Below are 22,540 nucleotides of genomic sequence, written 5' to 3'. Positions count from 1 at the left end.
TCTTTTCTGGTCTAGAAAGAAATAAAACAATATTTTGCTCATCCCTTTAAAAATTAAGAACAGAGAACAAAAATCTACCAAAAATGAAAAAAAAATCGTTAATTAAATAAATGATAGAGTTACAGTAAATAAATAGATTTAAGTTACTAGCTTATATCTTAAAAAGCTACATAATTACATCTTGATTTTATGACCATTTTGGTTGGGTGTGTGTATGAAAATGGGCAGAAGGTGAAGCCAACATGGATGAAAAAGACAGACATGCAGCACACACAAATACCCAAAAGAGAACAAAATCAGATGTGGTGAGGCTGATCTAGTGATTATGAGAAACAGTTAAAGACACACCACAAAAAACAGAGACAGAAAGAGCAAGATACACATGTATATACTCATGAAAAGACAGAGGACAGAGGAAAAGGAGAGCTAGAAAGACAAACATTTTCATTAGTTCAACAAATATTTATTGAGGCAAAAACAGATCCAGAGAGATGGGGGAAGCAGACAGGCGAAGCTCTGTAAATCCCTGAGCTTGGCCAAATGAACTCTGACTGTTGATCGAAACTGTACAAAATTGTTTTGGGGGGATCCACCAAGTACAACAGCACTATGCTAGACAGTAAAGGCGACAAAAGGATAAATCAAAAAGACTCCCCACCCTCTAAGGGTTTATTTAAAAGTTGAAGGGGGTCTATGAGTGAACTCTCTGCTGGTTTCATCATTCTTGAAAATGATGAACTTGCTGGGAATATAAAAGAGAACTTTCCGCAGCGGCAAGCAGGATTTCTCCTTTGATTTTTCATTGTAGATTATAAAGGCTTTACAAAGGTATGCAGAAATACAGAACTTTCCTCTTGCACCTTCAGAGGTCAGAAGCATAAATAACAACCAGGAGGGGAAATCTCTTTGGTATGCCAAGTTGTTTGGCAGCCTAATCTTTGTTCCTGGAGGAATCAGTCTTGCTTCATTACCTAGTATCTGGGAGATATTTGAAACCATCTCTTACTTTTTTTTTTCTTTTCTGAATTTAATGATATTTTTGGCTCAGTTGGGTCTAAGTGAGAATGAGCAATCAAAACAAAATTATAACATTTTCCGCTCCCCAAAAGACAACTCCGAATATAAAAACACTTTATGAATAAATAAATAGCTCCCATTTAAACCTACAACTAGGGCCGTGTTTGTCCATTAGACACATAATGTGAACCATATTTTATATTTGGGGGAAACTCTATTTTCAAAAGCTCAAAAGGTGAAATTAATTTTAATAATATATTTTATTTAACACAATGTATGTAAAATATTTAAGCATGTAACCAATATAACATTTATTAATATGATATTTTGCATTGTTTATTTCATAGTAACTTTTTGAAATCAGGTGCATGTTTTATACTTGTAGCTTACCTCAGTTTGGACTAGCCACATTTCAAGTGCTCAATAACCACATGGCTACCATATTGGACAGCAAAGATCTGGAATGCTACTTCTCTATGGATTGTGTATCATTTCCTATTGTTAGCTCCATCAAAGATCCAACTAGATTAAACTAAAATCTAAAAGGTAACTTTCGCCTTCCAAGTCACCTTAGTACAAAATACTGTGTTCTTTTAACCTGCCTTGTGGTGTTAACCTTTTGGACAAAAAGAAAGTGAGCTGAGGTTTGTACATGGACTTGAGAAGGCACGGCTTCCTGACTTAAGTAAAGCAACCAGTTCACTAGAACTTCTAGTTTACTAGAAGTTAAGGAGGAAAACTCCAGGTGAAATAATGGCTACAGAAGCCAGCCCTACCCTGCACTTGGGTGAATTGAGTAAGCATGTCACCCAAGGTACCCTATTTAGCCTCTTCAAGCATTCATCACTATAGATTGTAAGTTCCTTGAGGGCCCACACTATCATTAGTGAGCTCTGCTTCTCTCGCGTTTAACAGTGCCTGGCATATAGTTGGTGTTCAATAAGCGTGCACTGAACAAATAAATTAATTCAAATAAATACAGTCTCTCATTTGCACTAGACACATTTCAAGTGCTCCATAGCCACAATGTTAGTGGCTATCATATAGGACAGTGCAGATGTAGAACATCTCTATCATCACAGAATGTTCTAGGGGACAGCACTGTCCTAGAGCAATGGGCAGAAATACTATTTGACTTGTTAAGTTTTAGGGGTCCTCTAGAGACCACAAAACCTTTTTTTAGGAGCACGGGAGAATACCAGTGACAGCAAATGACAAAGAAAGAATCAAGAGCACAAACAGGTATATATTTTGCCCTCCTAGAAAGTTTAAATGCAGCAAACTTACGGTTTCCACTGCAAGAAGACACTTGGCCATATATTTCTCCCTTAGTTTCTGCCCCCTTCTTAGGGTCTTCTCACCTTGATTCCCACCAGGCACAGTCCCCAAGAGTGTCCCTCTTACCCTCTAGCCAAAATGTCTAATGAATGTTTTCCCTTATTTCCCGAGATAAGTTGGCAATTTCAAAAGAAACTTTAGTAAAAAAGCTGGGGGAAAACGAAATAAAATACAAAAAATCACAAAAACAGTCAAGCTTATATACAGTCTATAATTTTCTGAAGCTAAGAATCCCAGGAAAAGCAGTGAGGTGCTTGAAGAAATCCTACATTCCCTTATCTGAAAACAGACTCCAGTGGCTGAGGGGCTAGCACAATTCTGCAGGCACATTAGCTGTATCCCTTTCTTCCCAGCCCCTTGTTTCAGTCAGGAGACCTCTGGGGTGCCTGACATACAGTTGTTGGTACACCTAAATATCTTGTCTCATTTCCCATTTAAGGACACCCCTTTAGAACGCTTCATTTCTCTTTAAACAAAACATTTCCCTGTTTCAAACCCTGTTGCCTACTCAGGCACTCCTGTTTAGTTTCACGTGAAGGCTTGAGAAACATGTCTAATTACACCTGGCTTGTAGAACTGGTGACTCCCACCGTTAGCTCTGGTGAATGATCTAGCCCCCTGGTTTCCAGGTCTAGTTGATGGTCAGGATTATCTGAGGAACTGTCCCAAAGTTCAGATTCCTGGGCCCCGCTCCAGACTTCTGAATCAAATCTCTGGCAGTGGAGCCTGGGAATCTTTATTCCTACAAGCATACTAAGTGAAAATGATACACTCCATCCCATTTAGGGATTATTGATCTATTTCTTCCTTACTCAGATAGCCAACTCTGCCCACCTCTGGATCACTCAATCAGGACCTTCCTTACCATCACTCTGTCACTTTACAGTCTGAGAATGAAACAGGATCTTAAGCATAACATCCATACAGATGTAGAGGGGGACAGGGATAAAGGGGGTTTTCATACAAGCTTAGAGGTTTCTATAACTCTACTGCTTTTCTAGACGAATCGGTTTGAATCGTGTAACTCTATGGGATGAAAGCATCAGTAAATAATTCACTGTTAAGCTAACAATAGTGCAGATTCCAGCAGGATATGTTCCTAGGTTAATGAACAGTCTGACAGCCAGAAAGGCCGATATTAAGAATGCAAAACATGAATGTAACCTAGAAAATGAGAAGCATAATTTACCAGAAATTCAAGCTGTTATTGCACTTTAATATATGTCTCTGGTGCTCATCTTTTGATAGTTCACATAATAATCACTTACCCTTGACCTATTTTTTCAAATCTTGTGTATTTTTTCTTTGGGTCACCAACACTCACAATGCTTCCTGAGGGGAGGGAGGGGAGAGAGAGAGAGAGAGAGAGAGAGAGAGATTTAAATTGATTGATTTTCCTCTATTTAATATTAAAATTTAAGATGCCAGAGTCAATGACAAATAAAATATTACAGCAATATTCTTATGTGATTTCTATAATTTATATGGATAATGATATATTTTATTAAAGTAACAAACAGTAATATATTAATTAAACTAGTAGTAATAACCCAGATGCTTATACTCAAAATTGATGACGTTTGGGAAACAAGAAGGACTGATCATAACCCAACATTTATAAAAAGTTCCCATAAAAGGATACTGTAGATTAGGAGATTAAAGCATCTAAAGGACTTGCACATAGTATTTAATAAAATCACTATCTTCTCTGAATTGGAGTAAAATCGAGTGCTACAGTACATTCAGTTTTGCTGGAAAAATATCTCTTGAGCAATTAATATGCACCCAGTACTGCACTAAGGGCGATGGGGGATGGGGAATGGCCCTAATAAAGAATAAAGGTTAATCATAAAGTAATGAGACTTACTGTTTTAAAAAAACTTACATCCCTGTACACCTGAAACTAATATAATATTGTAAAACAACTATACCTTAATAAAAATTTGTATGATTATAAAATAAAATCCTAAAAAAACTCCATACATCCCTGAACCTAGGCCCCTATTAGCACTCCAAACATTTTTAACAGCTTTACTGAGATATGATTTCCATACCATAAAGTTCACTCAAAGTGTACAATTCAGTGGCTTTTAGTAAATTTTTAGAGTTGTGCCAATTTACTCAATTTTACCATGATCTCATTTTAGAACATCTTTATCATCCTAAAAAGAAATCTTGTACCTGTTAGCAGTCACTCTTGGTCCCCTCTTTGCTTACCAACCCATCCCTAGGCAACCACTCACCTACTTTCTGTTTCTATAGGTTGTTCCAAACATTGTGGAGTAAGTTTACAAGCCACACAAGAAAACCATTCATTTATCATGTTTGGCTCTGGGAAAAAATATTGGTTTTTGCAATTTCAAAATTTCCAGTCCAGTCAATACTTGCCACCAATCAGAATAAATCTAAAGGAAGTGACATTGACTCTCCAATGCAATGCTCAAATAGGTACAGAAAAATTCCGTGCCACGGCAGCATCGTGGGAATAAGTTCTTAAGTGGACTACTTGGAAGGGAATCATTTATTTGGATCCTTCTGGCCCTCCCTTCTTTCCTTATGGAAGCAAAAATCAGTATCATTACCTTTAAGTTATATCTTACTAACATGGCCCCTATTCAAAGAAGTGTAGAGTCAGTTAGTATAACAAGATTTATACACATGAACTAATTAAGAGAAGGTCTGTGGAGTCTATCTCCTAATTGTCACTCTTATCCATTCCCTCCTCTTCATACCCATGGCCACTGCCATTGTTCAGGTCCTCAACATCTCTTGTTCAAACAATTGTGCTGGTCGTGACCTACCTCTAAACTCCGCCTTCTCTAATTCCTTGTCCACAATGCCTTTGGAATAGGGTAACCATGTAACTCATAAACGAAGACTGTCTTGGATAAACTGAGATGTGAGGTCAGCCTACTTCAGAGTGATTTCACTCCATTATCCATAAATCGTCAAAAGTTCCCCCTTACTACAGGATCAATTTCAAATTTCTTAGTCTGGCATAGAAGGCCCTTTACCATCCAGCAGCATCTAGCTCCTACCTAACCAGTCTAACCTCATATTATTCCTTTCTTCTCCGTCCCTCCGACTTTATATCCTAGCAACACCATCACTATCCAAGGCTTTGGTCTTTAGACATGCTCCCCCTTTCCCTTTCCTATCAAACCCATGAATTCCTATTTATTATTTAAGTGTAATATCAATATTCTTCTCTGATCATTCTAATGAGACTTACATGCTTCTTTTTGAGGGCAGGAAGCTTGTCTTTTCATCCCTGTAACTTCAGTGCCCAGAACAGTGGCTGCCACTGAATTTGCTGACTAAATGAATGTGAACAAGCAAATATGTATTCAAGAGCTAAACTGTGTGCTACAGACGATACTTTGTGCTAATTTAGACATGATCTATTTTCTGGGCTAGTGAACAACTTCATTCAGACCTACCAGTAGATAGTATACCTGGAAAAAAAAATGTTTCATTCATGGGTTGTTCATCCATGGTTGTTAGGTTTGTTGTTGTTTGTTTTTCATAAGAGAAGTCCATGTTTCAGTTAGGTTAAATAAGAGTCACGATATGTGAGTCGTTGTAATTCTTTTCCTCTTGTATTCCCAATCTCAGTCAATGGTACAACTATCTGTCTACTCAGTAGCCCGAGTCCGAGATCTGGGAGTCACCCTGACTTATCCCTTACCTTCACTCCCCATGTGTGTAGTTGTCCACTGAGTCCTGGGCCTATATCTGTTTACCTCCTAGATACTTTTTGAATCTGTCGTCTCCTCATTACTACTGTTCTAGTTAGGCCCTCACCATTTTTTGTTTGGGCTATTCCGACAGCCTCCTAACTGGATTCAGAATTTCCAGCCTCTGCCCACTCGAGTCCAGGCTCCACACCTATGTCAGGATGCTCTAAGTGCAGACCTGATCACGTGATTCTCTGGTTCAGGGGTCCTGGATGCTTCCTCCACGCCTACAGGGTAAAGCTCAATCTCCTTGGCATGGAATGCAAGGTTCTTTGTATCTGGCTCTTGCTTCATTCTCCATCTCATCTTCCCCACTTCCCCACTAGAACCTTATGCTCTCACCATAACAAACGAATTGTAGCTCATGATCAGATCCTGCTTAGCGACTTGGCTCCCTCTCTTAAAACTCCAGTCCTCATATCCACCACCAATTCTACTGATATACTCAAGTGGCACTGAATAAGTTAATGTTCCCAACCATATACTTTTATACTTTCTTTACATGCTATTCTCTGCCCGCAATGTCCTTCTTAAGTTTTCTTCCTGGCAAGTCCTTATTCACGCTTCAACTCAGCTTCAGTTATGCCTCCTCTAGGAAGGCTTCCCTGATGTTTTTGGAATAAAATTAATAATTTCCCTTCTCTGTACTGCCATTGTACCTTCTCTCTCTCTCTCTCTTTCTGCCTCCTCTTTTGCTTTTTTTCTTGTTTTTGCTCTTGCTCTCCTTCTCTGTACTTAATATACCATCCATCTATATCTATGTATTTGACATCCCCTTATAGACTGTGTCGTAAGGACAGGGGCCATGTCTTATTCATCTCTGCATCCTCAGTGCTTCCCCATATAATGCTGTATGTGAAATACGTTGGTTACTCAATAAATGTCTATTGAATTAAACTCAAATAAAATTAGGAATTACATTTAGTAAATGCCCCGTATTTTAAGGCAGGGGTTAGAGAATGTATTTTACTTGAGCTATCTCTATAGAATACCACCAATGTAATTCTGAGTTGCTATTTCATTTTTCAGATTGTCTCACAGATTTCTACATCACTGAGAACTACCTTCCTTCAAGCCAGCTGTGAATGGGTAAGGACCTGGAACTTAAAAAATTTTTAAATGAAATGACGATTTTAAAGTCACTTGAAACCACAGTTTTATTAAGCAGTTTAAAGTCTTCTAAGAAAGTTATACTATTAAGTTGCTGAGCAAACTCTTTTCCATAGACTGAACAAAAGCAAATAAGCTTCACCCCAAGCCACTTTCTGAATTATGACCAATTCCAATTGGCAGGCTTCAGTTAATGAGGTTTTTATTTTATTTTATTTTATTTTTATACAGCAGGTTCTTATTAGTTATCTATTTTATATATATTAGTGTATATATGTCAATCCCAATCTCCCAATTCATCCAACCTCCCACCTCCCACGCCTTGCTTTCCCCCCTTGGTGTCCATACATCTGTTCTCTACATCCGTGTCTCTATTAATGAGGCTTTATGGCAGTAAATTATTCAACTTTTATTTCCATGGTATGCAGGATAAAAACAACAACTGGGAATAAATCCTTTCATGAGGATTACCAAAAGACAACCATTTTGAGGCACTTCTGCTTCTGAATTTAACTGCTATTCTAATAAAATGGCGTCCTCATGCCCATTACCAGTCACAGGAGAGTGTGTGCTGCCATCTACTGATGCTAAGCAAGTGAACAGCAGGCCTTGTGTACAATTCCGAATTACAAAACAAGCTTTTACAGTGACCTCTTTCATCAGAGCCATTATAATTTGTGTTCATAAATTATACTAAAGAAAGGAGAAAACCTTGGTACACAATAGGGATAAAGAGACAAAATTCAGCAACTCAACATCAAAAGGAAAAAATGATGGCAATACCAGAACAACTTCCAACCAGAGCAATTTCCTAAATGAGAAACAAACCATTCACTTTAAAGTACAAGGATTTAAGAAATCACTAAATACTAGTATTTGAAAATAGGCTTCATGATGTGGTTTCAGTGACAGAAAAGCCCATCAGTGTGTTCTCCTACATATCAAGGAAACTAAGTTGAACTCCAAGCATTAAAAGACTGTCTGTTTGGCATAATGAAGGTTTTGATTTCTGAGAAAAAGCAAAAGAACTCTCTAAACTAATATTAGTTCTATCTGAGGGGGGATTCGGAGAAAGACTTTTGAGTGGGGAATGCTGGGGGAGGGGAGGGACTAGAGGAGGAGGTGATTGCACAATTCTGCTGACAGTCAGCACCTTTTGAAAAATTTCACTAAAATGTAGGGGTTTCTTTATTTTCCAGCAGATTCAGACCAGACCACAATGAACAAGGCAGACCCAGGCTATCTGTCTGTGTAAAACTGAAAGATGATCTGTTCATTTCAGCCATTAATGATCCCATGGTCTGGCTCCCACAATCAGTATCTGTGTGGAAGAAGAATAGCCTGACAGCTCTGTGGTCTGGGCTGCCCACGTCATAGTAATCAGATCCCTGAGACTGAAGGTGAGGCCGCCCTCCCCTCCTCCCCACGCTTATGGTGGGGTCCACCCTGGTATGGGCCGTAGGCCATTTTCCTACCTCCCTGTCTCCCTTTTCCCTCTCCGTTGCCTCTTAGTACAGGCTCCTTTACTCCTTCCCCAAGCCCCTCCTCCTCAGTGATTTCTGTACAGGGCCCATACATCTGGGATTATTGCTGGTTTCAAACATTCTGTCCCCCTGAAGATCCTAGGCCCCAATTTTTTTTTTTTTTTGCGGTACACGGGCCTCTCACTGCTGTGGCCTCTCCCGTTGCGGAGCACAGGCTCCGGACGCGCAGGCTCAGCGGCCATGGCTCACGGGCCCAGCCGCTCAGCGCCATGTGGGATCTTCCCGGACCAGGGCACGAACCCGTGTCCCCTGCATCGGCAGGCGGACTCTCAACCACTGTGCCACCAGGGAAGCCCCCGAATTTTTTATAGTGAAAAATACGGTTGCTCTCATTGTGGAAAACACAGCATAATAATTCTAAGCAACTATTTATTGTGCTGGGTGGCTTACATACTTTGCCTCGTTTGGTCCTCACAAAATCCCCATTATACCAGTACAATCGTCTCCATTTTTCAGATGAAGACACTAAATTTTAGAAGAGTTCAGTGACTTGTCTAAGGACACACAGCTGGTCTGGGTCTATGACTCACTCAGACTCAGTTATGATTCACTTCAAAGTCTGTCCTATTGTATTATCTTAATAAGGCTTTATATTCATGTAATAAAATAGTAACTACCGTTTATTGAGCACCTATTGTGTACCAAGTACTCTTGCTGGAGGTTTTTACATACATTATTCTCATTGAATTATCATAATGCTATAAGGTTGGTACCATTATTATCCCCATTTTTCTTAATGAGGAAAAAGAGGTCCAGAAAAGTTACAATAACTTGCCTAAAGTGACACAGCTGGGAGCAATGGGCTTGCGATTTGAATCTGGGCCTTTCTGACGCCAATACCTGTCCTCTTAGCCATAGGTTGGGCTACGTAAAATCCATCCTGTAGACAGAGTCCTAAAATGTAGTTACGAGTCTCATCCCCATTTGGCCAATAAGAAATGAAGGTTCAGAGGGGTTCAATAACTAGCTTAAGGTTATATAAGCGAGTAAGTGGCAGAGACAGGGCCCAGGGAGGGTGATGGTGAAGCAGAAGCAGGAAAGACTGACTTTGCAGACTTTGCAGTAAAGCTCAGCCTGGATTTGCTTCGTGAAAAACACTCCTCCATTTCTTGGCAGGTGTGCCCTGCCGACATCTGTGAGCACAAGGTAGGGTTGAGAGTTGCAGGTGGCCCACAGGCTGGAGGGAAAAAGATTCTCTCTAGGCCCAAGCATTCTCCAATAGAGAAAACAATTGACTTAATTCTTAATTAAAAATGTAATCAATCAAACATGGCTTTTTCCTCTTCATCATGTTGCTCAGTGTAGGGCAGAATAAACAACAAATTATAAAAACCACAGCTCCAGAACCCTTACAGTTTGCAAGCAAAACAAGATCTTGCCCCCACCTCAAAATAATGCCTGTTTCTCTGTCAGTGAACTTAAGAAAGCTATACATGTATTTTCATTATAATAAATCTACTGAGACTTGAACCAGTTATCAAATAATCAATTTTACTAAAGCAAGGCTGCTAGATTTTTAAAATCTGATATATTCTCACAGGTCGTGTAAAGTAAAGGAAAAAAACTGAGGCAATTGTCTGAATACTTGAACTGAAATTATCCAGGCAGTTCTTTCCTTTATTCCTTCCGTTTTACACAAATAGACAGCTGGCAAATGCAGAAGCAAAGTGGGTAATGGAAATAGTATAAGCTTTGAAGGCAAACAGATATGAATTCCAACTCTGGCTCTGCCACTCATTAGTTTGGTGATCTGGTCACTCCAGCTTTTTGAGGCTTACTTTCACTGATCTATAAAATGAGGCTATGAAAATCTACCACAAGGGATTACTGTGAAAATTAAACTTGATAATGTATGTGAAGTGGTCAGCAGAGAAGGCACTTAATAAATGGGAATTATTGCTGTTGTTATTAAGGAAATAGTTGGTATTAGCACTAGAGGCATGTTTGATCGTGTACAGTAAAGTCGGTTGGCTCAATTGGTCCCTCAATTCCAGTTCTGAGCGCTGACAACGGCAACCCAAACCTTTGCCTTTCCAAATACCTCTGTGTCAGACTGTCTCAACATCAGCACTGTTGACATTTGGGGCTGAATAATTCTTTGTCGCAGAGGGAAAGGAAGGAGGCTACCCTTTGCATTATAGAGTGTTTATAAGCATCCTTAGCCTCCATCCACTAGATGCCAGTGGCATTCCCTGTGCTGTGACAATAAACATGTCTCCAGATACTGCCAAATGTCCCCTGGAGGGCAAAATGGCCCTACGACCACCTCTGCAGAGTCTTCCTGTGGCCTATAGCCTGCACTGCTCTCTTCCTTTCCTGAGTTCTTTTAGACAGTTGCATGAAACAAGATGGTCTCCTATTCTCTCATTGTATCACACTATTAAATCTTATCTTCCAAATAAAATTGTAAGTTTCTTAATATCAGGAAATTGTTTTTCTATGGTTTCCTCCAAAGACTCTGGCATAGAACACGTAAGTAGGAACCCAGTAAAGATGCATTTGTCTGCTCATTTTTTCACCCATTCAATCAACAAGCATCCGTTAAGTGCCTCTCTGTACCAGGCACTTTATTAGAACTGGATGTACGGGAAAAGAAGGCACAATCTCTGTCTTTAAAGAGCTCCCAGTCTAGTGAAGGAGACAGACAAGTACAGTGTGATATTTGCTGCAATAAAGGCAGTGAAAAGAAGGTCCATTGACTCAGACTGAGAGAGACAAGGAGGGCTTTCCTAAGGAGGTGTCTTTTGAGCTGAGGTTTGAAGGATGAGTAGGAGTTAGTCAGATTGGAGGCACGAACTGTAGATAACTAGTGATTTGTCAGATGCTTTTGTAGTATGAGTTTAATGAATGTGCTTCACAGAACTTTGACTCTTTTCAACAGAGGATTTTTTTTTAAATCTCTTTGACTCAGAAAGCTAAGTGGAAGAGGAGTGTTTTGTAAAATGGAGCGAGTGTGTGTGCACAAGCCTGGGTACACTAATGACACTGGGTACACTGGGTACACTAATGACACTGCAGGAAGGAGGCTGTGAGCATTTGCTGGCCCTGCCTCCCTGTCCACATAGCAATGTTCCTAAATTAAGAGAAAAGGCAATTTTATCGTGGCCACCCACTTTGATCGACTGTGTTGGGTTTTGGGGTTGAACTATCCATCATGATTAATCAGGTGCGGGCCCCTGGGGTATGATCATAAGATCTTTTTCATCAGACTGATCCCCTTTGGGGGTATAATCTTAAAATAAAACTTACTACTTAATTCATTTAGTGAAGTTTTCACCTTGATTGATGTTTTTCAAGTGAAAATGCTTGGTTTTTGTGCAATTAGGAGTATGAGGGAGGGGGTGATCTGGAATACACAGTGAGTCTCAAACTTTTCATCTTGTGATGTCAGGGAGCCTGGAGTGCATGCAAGCAGGTTCAAATTTTTGAAGGTTCAATCCCCACTCTAGGTGGAGAAACCCTCTCATGAAGAAACTAATGATGGCAAAACAAAAAACAACTCACTTAGCTTCTCTAGGATCTCCTCATCTGTCATCTTGGATTTTTTCCTTTGCCGATCTGTGTTTCTATACAAAGTACTGGAATTGGCGTTCTCAGCAGAAGGTGGTGTGACCTCTTTATTTGGTGCTGCTGGTGAAGCAATGGATTCAACCACGGAACGAGTGTAGATCTTAAAGACAAAAAATCTGGTTACAGATTAAAGACCAAAATAATGCTACAATTGATGAACCTACATTGACACATCAGGATCACTCAAAGTCCATAGTTTACATATGGTTCACTCTTTTTTTTTTTACACATACACACAATGATTTATTATCATGTACTTTCATAATTATTAGATGTATCCTTTACAATAACGACTTCAGAAGTATCCATTTTTGTAGATCATTAATAAATTCAATGTTCCTTGAATCCAAAATCACTAATTGGGTATGGGTAATACAGATACTAGTGAAAATTCTATAACTAAAGAGTTGTAAGACCTTAGACAATTAAATCACTTTCCTAAAGGTTTTTTTTTTTTTTTTGCAGTACACGGGCCTCTCACTGCTGTGGCCTCTCCCGTTGCGGAGCACAGGCTCTGGACGTGCAGGCTCAGGGGCCATGGCTCACGGGCCTAGCCGCTCCGCGGCATGTGGGATCTTCCCGGACTGAGGCACGAACCCGTGTCCCCTGCATCGGCAGGCGGACTCTCAACCACTGCGCCACCAGGGAAGCCCCTTCCTAAAGTTTTAGGGTCTGACTATGCCTGATATCTCTCTTCTAATTCTCAAAATTTATGTTTGGCCTTCCCCTCTGAGTCTTTCTTTTCAGAAATGCCTTTTCTGTCTCCCATTATCCTTTATATGGGATGGCAGCCTCCAGGGCCATCAATTTCTGTAGAGATGCTTACCAAACTGTATTTACCTACAAAAGTCAAGTAGGAGGAACTAGAGGAACATACTATAATGAAGGTAGAGTTGGGCTGTTGTATTTTTGGCCACACAGAGACCAATAGGATTATGATATTCAAGTACCCTATTTTTCATCACTTTCAATCCATCAATCACATGGTTCACTCTTAATGCACATTCTATGGGCTTGGATGAATGTATAATGACATGCATCCATCATTATGGTATCACACAGAGTATTTTCTCTGCTCTAAAAATCTTCTGTGCTCCACCTATTCATTCCTCCCTCCACCCCGCCCCTCAACCTTTAATGAGTTTTTAAAGACAAGTGATTTCTATCAAAAAAGATCTTTAAGTTGCTTCAAGTATACTGCCCTTGAAAGCTCTCAGGGGCTAGTCTTTTGAGGTCCCCAAACATGCTGTGCTAATTGTGGTCTTGGTGCCTCTGCGTATGCAATTCTTCCTACCAGATTCCCATGGCTTTTGTTCTCTTTCTTAACTTCTGCAGCAGTTTTAAAATTTAGCACTTATTTGTATATTGCTTGGTATTATTCTCTAATTGTCATGTGCTAATCTGCATCCTCAAACAGCAACCCCAGTGAAATTTTTATCTTATACTCTAGTTCCGGGAACATAGATGCTCAACAGATACTAGGTGATTAACTAGATTCTGACTCTAGGACTATGCCAAAGGACGTCTGTTGAATCATTTGGAAACACGGTCACTTGGGACTTACTGATTTTGTATGCTCTGGTCTTGGTGCGATGACTGGTGGCGGCTCATTGTCGTCTTCTTCTTCTTCCTCTTCTTCATCTTCTTCTTCAGACACAGGGGGAGCCAAAGGAGGCTCTGATGCTGTTTTTGTACTCTTACGGTAAAAACAAAGTTTAAAGACCAGATCTTAACTCCTCATTGTTTTGCTTCAGAAGTGAGAAAAGGGAGATAAAATATCTAAGCACGTAGGGACAGGAAGGAAGTTCATCTTTTACAAATGCACAGAACCATCTACAATTTGGTGGCCAGAACCTGCCCGCATTCAGAGATAAATTCAGGTCAGGATTTAAGCACCATGAAATTTTAAAACTTCCTTTTATTTTCCACTGAGCTCAAAAACAGTGAGCTATTCATTGAACATTTTCAAGTTCAGTGTTCTTGAAATCAATGAATATATTTTAAAAATCAAATTAATTGCTATTAACGCCTTGAATTGGTACCGGGCAGATTGTCAGTGTGTTGATTGACAGTTTGTCAACCAGCAAATGGCTATTTTGTGCCTAAAGATCAGAGCATGCGTATGGCATAAATACAGCTCTGCAAATATTCACGAAGTGCAAAGCGAGCCCATAAATGTTTCTTTCCTGTTCAGCCTCCTGGAAAGAAGCACTCAGAGAATAACAGACATGAAGATTTAAGGAATGCTCATCTACATAAATAATTGTCAATCTCAACCAACAGGTAAATGATGATTTGCAATGAGAAAAATTTCAATAACACCAAAAATAATGACAGCAACCACAGTATCTAGGGTTGGTTCTTGATCATTCACATTAATGCAGGGGTAGAATGGTACCAAAGGTGGATTTTGAAATAACTATGGCCATGGTACTCAAAGTGTGGTCCCCAGATCAGCATCATTAGCATTATCAAGGAATTTGTTAGAAATGCAAATTCTTGGACCCTATCCAGACCTATGAATCAAATTCTGGGGGTGGGACCCAGCAATCTGTGCGATAACAAGCCTTCCAGATGATCCTGATGCTTGCTTAAGTTTAAAAATCACTGAACTATGATATAGGTCTTTGTTGCTCAGTATGATGGCTATTCAACACTTAAAATGTGGCTAGTCTGAGTTGAGATGTAAGGTGTAAGTGAAAAATACATACCAGGTACTGAATACATAATAAGAAAAAAATATAAAATATTTCCTTATTGCTTTTTATATGGAGTGTATGTTGAAATAAAAATATTTTAATATGTTGGGTTAAATAAAATATATTATTAAAATTAATTTCACCTATTTCTTTTTACTTTTAAAAATGAAAGTCAGAAAATTTAAAATTACACATATGGCTTTTATTACATTTCTGTTGGACAGCACTATTATAGATGGTTTTTGAGTTTTTGTTGTGTGTGTGTGCATGTGTGTGTGTACTTGTTTATGCCTTTGAGTACACTGGCTCAGGCTAAGCCTAAAAAGAATTTTCTTTCTTTCTTTCTTTCTCTTTCTTTCTTTCCTTCTTTCTTTCTTTCTTTCTTTCTTTCTTTCTTTCTTTCTTTCTTTCTTTCTTTCTTTCTTTCTTTCTTTCACATCTTTATTGGTGTATAATTGCTTTACAATGGTGTGTTAGTTTCTGCTTTATAACAAAGTGAATCAGCTATGCATATACATATAGCCCCATATCTCTTCCCTCTTGTATCTCCCTCCCTCCCACCCTCCCTATCCCACCCCTCTAGGTGGACACAAAGCACTGAGCTGATCTCCCTGTGCTATGCGGCTGCTTCCCACCAGCTATCTATTTCACATTTGTTAGTGTATATATGTCCATGCCACTCTCTCATTTTGTCCCAGCTTACCCTTCTCCCTCCCTGTGTCCTCAAGTCCATTCTCTACATCTGCATCTTTATTCCTGTCCTGCCCCTAGGTTCTTCAGAACCATTTTTTTTCTTAGATTCCTTATATGTGTGTTAGCATATGGTCTTTGTTTTTCTCTCTCTGACTTACTTCACTCTGTATGACAGACTCTAGGTCCATCCACCTCACTACAAACAACTCAATTTCATTTCTTTTTATGGCTGAGTAATATTCCATTGTATATATGTGCCACATCTTCTTTATCCATTCATCTGTCAATGGACACTTAGGTTGCTTCCAGGTCCTGGCTATTGTAAATAGAGCTGCAGTGAACATTGGGGTACATGACTCTTTTTGAATTATGGTTTTCTCAGGGTATATGCCCTGTAGTGGGATTGCTGGGTCATAAGGTACTTCTATTTTTGGTTTTTTAAGGAACCTCCGTACTGTTCTCCATAGTGGCTGTATCAATTTACATTCCCACCAGCAGTGCAAGAAAATTCCCTTTTCTGCACACCCTCTCCAGCATTTATTGTTTCTAGATTTTTTGATGATGGCCATTCTGACTGGTGTGAGGTGATACTCATTTCAGTTTTGATTTGCGCTTCTCTAATGATTAGTGATGTTGAGCATCCTTTCATGTGTTTGTTGGCAATCTGTACATCTTCTTTGGAGACTAGAAAGAATTTTCATTCCTCGAGGACAAAGTTCCTGAGGCAGATGCAGACAGCCTACTAATAGACTGTTACATCAAAGGGCCTCAGTCTGTGATTTAAATCCACTGTGGATTTTCTATAATCATGTATAAACCTACGGTGGTGTAATAGGTATAACCATATATCTTTTTGGAGCCAGCAAGATTTATATACTGTGACAAGACAACTTAGAATTTATAAATTTGAAAGAATATTTGATTGCCTGATATATACGCTGAGTGGTTTATAGATTGAAGTTTATATGCTTACTTGATATTGTTTTTCTATTTTTTTTAATTTTTAGTTTATATTGGAGTATAGTTGACTAACAATGTCGTGTTAGTTTCAAGTGTACAGCATATTTATTCTTAATTTAGCCAGAACAGCTGGGCTATTACATTGGGTTGTGGCTGCGTGGATAGCAACATATATTAATGACGTTATATTTCTAGATAAAAAATCAGTTTCTTTTTGTGAAAGACTAATTCTTCAGGGCACCTCAGGGCACAGGGAGAAGTTGTCTTTGGATTAATGGTATTTGCTTTGATATTATTTTGTTCCAGAAACTTCTACTCCATCTTATGCCAGCTGGGATCCAGAATGCAACTAATTACTGTTCCTTGGTAGACGGGCAGAACCTGCATATAAATTGACTCGTTTCTATATGGCAAACGATGCTATTTTATTCATCAGGCAATATGAACCATGCCTAGGAATAATAAGCTTTACGTGTGCCTAAGAAAATATTTGAGCTCAGAAATAAATCATCGGCTCCAAAATGCCACAAGAAAATGATAAAATTTGTCAGTTAATGTCTAATTAAATGTCTGTTAAGTATAATATATGTCAACTTAATTAATTAGTTCTTTAAATTTAGTATTTATAGAAATTTCATTATATTAAAAAACAAATTATAGGTTAGGCTGTTCTATTTAGCAACAATTCTTGAGTATTCACAATGATTTCTAAGAAGTTACACCTAACCATAAATTAAGTGCTACTTATGATCAAATAATCTCAAAATTAACATTTTAAAAATTACTTTTAAAATTTTATAGCAAAAATAAAAAGTGGGGTATAGAGGCCCTTTAATATACTTGATATATTTGATACAATGCATCACATGTCCTCCATAAGTGAGAGTGTATATACAGCCTATGAGGATCTAAAAGTGGCCCAACCCTTAAACTGGTACAAAGACCAACCAGTGCCTACTGGCCAAGAGGTAGCCTTGCACATTTCAGTTCTCGCTAATTTACTAGAGAAGATCCACCTGCAAAATTTCACGGACTGATTCTTAACATTCATTACTATCCTCACTATCCTAATTTCATATGGGGGACATTCCAGTCTCTAAGGATGGACTAAGGGACTATTCGAAAACCTAAAGATTTTCATCCTTTGAGGGTTTACAGGGCAGGAAGAAGATACATGTCTGTTTATCTGGGACCAAACACTATGCTGCCATGTTGGTTGGCTGGAAAGAATGTGTGACCTTCAGTGGACATTATGTTTTGGATGTTGGTTGGGCCAGGGAGCATTAACTACCCAGCATTACACATAGATACCAGGCCTTGGTACTAAGAATTGAAATGAACATAATTTCTTGCTCCTGTGTATTTTTTCCACAGATTTTCCATCCCTGTGTAAATAACACTGGGGCTGGGCATACTTTCTTTTCCCTGTGTTAAACAATATCAAGATGGAGCATATTTTCCTGTTCTTATGTTACACAATACTGAGAACAAGCAAAAATAACTTAGCTTCTCACTTTAAGAAATACTTGTTCTTGGAAGATAAGACTGAACCAACTGAAGTAATTTACTTATGAAGAATAACAACAGCTTGCTCACCAAAACTCTATTCAAGACCCTCACTTTGCTGTATTCCCCAATCCAAAGTTACTTTATCAGAAACACTGCACGATCCTAACTCTTTTCTTGTCTTGCGAGACCTGCTTCAAAATCACATAGCCGTGCTCCAAAACCCTATAGATATTCTCCCTTGACATCCCGTTTCTAAGACACTGGCAGTGCTCTTTCTTGCTCCTGTAAGTGTAATAAACTTAGCTTTCCTTGATTAACAGCTTTTTTTGATGGCCTTTGGGGGAGTCAAAGTTATAATGTTGCTACACTCTTCCTTCCGGGCTGAGGATTACTATGTCTAGTATGTCTAAACTTGTAAAAATAGAGACAGATGGATATCAAGTAAGGAATTTTTTGTCTTTTTGAAATTAAGTATTTTTGACAGTCATTATGTCACACATTCAGTCGAGCTAGGCAGGTTATTCTTAACCTGATTGGGTCTTGGACTCATTTCCAATTCTAAAGGGTTTGGCCTATCTCCCCAGAAAAATACAGGTAGACACATATTTTTACATATAATTTCAAGAGTTCAAATGTCTTCTGAAGCCCATTCATGGACTCCAAGTTGTAAATCCTGCTCTAGAGAATACACCAGCTAGTGGAACTACCTTAGGAAACTCTCCTTTCTTTGAGCTTAATTGTTAAAGGTCGAAGAAGGAATAAGTAAGGACTTTGGAGACTTCAGATAATGCTAAGTGTGGCCTGAGAGCCCCTCTTGGTCGCTTGTTTACAATACAGATTTCAGGGCTCCATTCTACTCTGGGAATGGAGCCCTAGAATCTGCATTTTAACAGGCTATCCAGCCAATTCTAATGCATACTGAAATTTTTAAAAAGCACTAATGTAGATGAACAAAATAAGCCAGTACTGTAAAAAAAAAAGTGTCATCTGTCACACGCACACCCAGTTTCTCTAGGCACAAATCACGGCATATTCATATTATTGCTGTTACCTTCCACTCAAAATACTAGCTCAGGATTCTCAATGCATTACTTCACTCTCAATAGTACAATAAATATACACGAATTTCAAAGTAGCCTCAAATTGAAGAGTAGATCCCTGAACGGTATTTAGCGTTTAATAACACTAACACCAAAGAAGCTATCATGAGTGGGCAGTGAAGCAGATTCGTATGACTATGAGAGGCATTGCTGAATTCATTATTAATTATATTGCCATTAGTTTAACACATTTAGTGAATATAACATTGTTTCTATTTTGATTCCCACCCAGGCTACTAGAAGATGCGAAAACTTGTGAGTAGTTCAGGCTATGTCGAGAAGGGGTAGTCAATTCCATTAAATCACATCCTGTAGGATAGCTAGGTCTACTGGGAGTGTTTCTAATGCAACAAAAGCACAAGCAGTGTGAAGTGCAATCTCCCCCTAGAAACATAAGGAGAACACAAGATGCAATTCCCCAAGTTACTGAGCCCCAAAGAAGTGACCCAACCTGACCTTAAGGGTCTAAATTCAGTTCATTCAATCAATAGAAACCCAGCCTTCCTCAAGTAGCCTAATCAATTAGTTCCATCTGGAAGTCTTGCTAAACCTTCGAACTCAAACTGTCCAATAGGAAACTCAGCATCTTCTCCCAGAAATATGCATCTCCTGAAAGATAATACCCTCATATTTTTGGCCACCCACGTAGCATCCAAAGCCTGCAATCATCTCTGACCTCAACCTTTCCTCCAACATCTAATCAATAACCTAAACATCTTTGGAATTTAAATCTAATCTCCATTCCCACTGCCACTACCTCACGTAGGCCCTCATCACCTCTGGCCTTGGATGCTTGAGATATTTCCCCAGTCAGTCTCCCTGCATCCAGTCTTACCTTCTGTCCTTAATTCACTCTGGACATTTGCGATCAGATCACTCTTCTAAAGCATAAACTTTATTCACCTAACTCTCCTGCCCCACAAAACTTCAAGGGCTTCCCACTGTACACTTACATAGGCCAGATTCCTTAGAATACCATTGAAGGGCTTCTATGATTTGGCTCCAACTTAACTTTCAAGGCTTAACTCCTATGATTCCTTTTCCTGCATCTCAGTCTTCATTCAAACCCATACCCCCTTGTCCCCTTGCTCTTTTCACTACCCTGCCCTTTATCATGCCTTCCCTTTGCTTAGAATGCCCTTCCTTATCTTCACAGATCCAAATCGCATCTGACCTTCAAGATCTAGTTCAAATTCCGCCTTTTCTATGAAGCATTTTCTAATTCAACAAATACGTACCAAGTGCCTATTTTGTACTAGGCACTGAGCTTAATTAAGCCCTTGAAGACGAGGGCCTGCTTCCTCTTCCCTCCCCAGCTAAAAGTAAGCTCCTTCCTTTGAATCCTCAGAGCACATGGACATATTTTATGGTATGTAACATGATCCATATGGTACTGTGCTTCTTTATGTTCGTACTTCTCTTCCCTTACCAGACTGAGCTCCAAATTTCCTAGTGCTTATAAGGAGGCACTTGATAAATACATGTTAAATAAGTGAATACCCAGTTGTTTTATCTCCAAACAGTGAGTTCATGAGTTTCCTTTTTCTGATCTGATGGAATATTTTGAACATTATGTAGATTTAGTTTTAATTCTGTAGTAAGACCTTGCAAGGTCTTACTTACTCTGAAGCAAGCTAAAAACAAAAGCAAGCTTACTTACTCTGAAGCAAGCTAAAAACAGAAGGCCAATATCCTGGGAGCTATAAGCTGTTTATAAAAATGAAAACCAACATACAGACTATCCTAGCAGGTTGGTGTTTAAAATAACCGACTACCTGAAAAGATAACAACGATTTCTTTGTCAAGATACTTATCTAGTATCGCACAATAATGACAGTAATTAAATCAAGGGAGGTAAGGTATGTGTTGCTCATGGAAGGTTGGTATTTTTGTCTTTCCCAGTTTGCTATTATCTCCCTTCACGTGCTGTTTTCAGTGAGGCCCAGGAAGCTGTCATGGCAAAGAAGCAAAAGGAGGGCAATGACCAGTGAGAAAAGAAGGGCGACATTCGGCTCTGTTCTGAGAATTCTGAACAAGGCACCAGTACCATGGCCTCAGACAAGTCTCACTCATGGAGAGAATGAGTTTTCGTCTTTGTTGCCATCTACAAATGGTAGCAATAGTAGCTTACATTTAATAAACACATAGTATATGCTAGGTAATGTACTAAGTATATTAAATGCATTAGCATATTCAATATTCACACAAGTTTTAGGAGGTAGGTACTGTTATTATTCCCAGTTAAAGGCTGAGGAAAGAGAGGGTCACAGAAGCTGAGCCACTTTCTGAAAGTGGCTCAGCTTGTAAGTGGAGGAATAAGACTAAACACCTACGCCCAGAGCCTTTACTCTTGTAAGTTTTCTTTTTAGTTGTGGTAAAATAGACATAACATAAAGTTTACCATCTTAACCATTTGGAAGTGTCTAGTCCAGGAGTGTTACGTATATTCATATTGCTGTGCACCCATCCCAGCTATCCATCTCCAGAATTCTTTGCATCTTGCAAAACTAAAACTTTGTACCCATTAAACAACAATACCCCGTTTCCACCTCACCCAGCAATCACTTTCTGTGTCTATGATATTGACTACTCTAGATACCTCATACAGGTAGAATCATATGGTATTTGTCTTTTTGTGACTGGATTATTTCACTTAGCATAATGTCTTAAAGGCTCAGCCATGTTGTAGCCTATGTAAGGATTTCCTTCCTTTTTAGGGCTGAATAATATTCCATTGTATGGATATACCACTTTTGTTTATTCGTTCACCTGTTGATGGACACTTGGGTTGCTTCCACCTTCTGGTTACTATGAGTAATGCTGCTATGAATATGGGTGTTCAAATATCTGTTCAAGACCCTGCTTTCAGTTCTTCTGGGTATATATCCAGAAGTGCAACTGCTGGATCATGTGGTAATTCTCTTCTAAATTTTTGAGGCCCTGCCGTATTATCTCAGAGCCTTTAGTTTTTACCAGCAATGATTTATTGCTGTCACACTGGCTGCCCAGGGTGACATCAAGCAGGCCAGCATTTGTCCTCTATAAAAGGAAGAATCAGCTTGACTATCCGTGACTCTGAATAAGCGGTGAGGAAACTTTCACTAATGCTAATTATTTCACTCCAAAGGAAGCAAATGGGGCAGGAGATAATTTCTATCAGGATATCAGAATGAAAATCATGTAAAGGGAAGCCTTGTCTAAGACTGTTTTCTGTGTAAGGGTATTCTTTCAGATACTATAGCACTTCCAAGGCCCTTGAGCTA

The 22,540-nt window shown here is 39.1% G+C and overlaps 1 protein-coding gene across 1 annotated transcript in view; it reads right to left on the bottom strand.

The window, feature by feature from the left end:
- The window catches only part of PAK3 (p21 (RAC1) activated kinase 3), a 107,398-nt gene that overhangs the window by 35,704 nt on the left and 49,154 nt on the right, over positions 1–22,540 (bottom strand). The window contains exons 8-10 of the mRNA XM_082680815.1: positions 13,881–14,012; positions 12,251–12,416; positions 3,624–3,687 (exon numbers count right to left, since the gene is read on the bottom strand). Coding sequence (XP_082536941.1) covers positions 3,624–3,687; positions 12,251–12,416; positions 13,881–14,012 — 362 coding nt within the window. The remainder of the gene's footprint in view (positions 1–3,623; positions 3,688–12,250; positions 12,417–13,880; positions 14,013–22,540) is intronic.

Source organism: Grampus griseus (genome assembly GCF_964374135.1).
Source record: "Grampus griseus genome assembly, chromosome: X".
Taxonomy (NCBI): Eukaryota; Metazoa; Chordata; class Mammalia; order Artiodactyla; family Delphinidae; genus Grampus; species Grampus griseus.
This window is presented reverse-complemented; position numbering and strand designations above follow the sequence as displayed.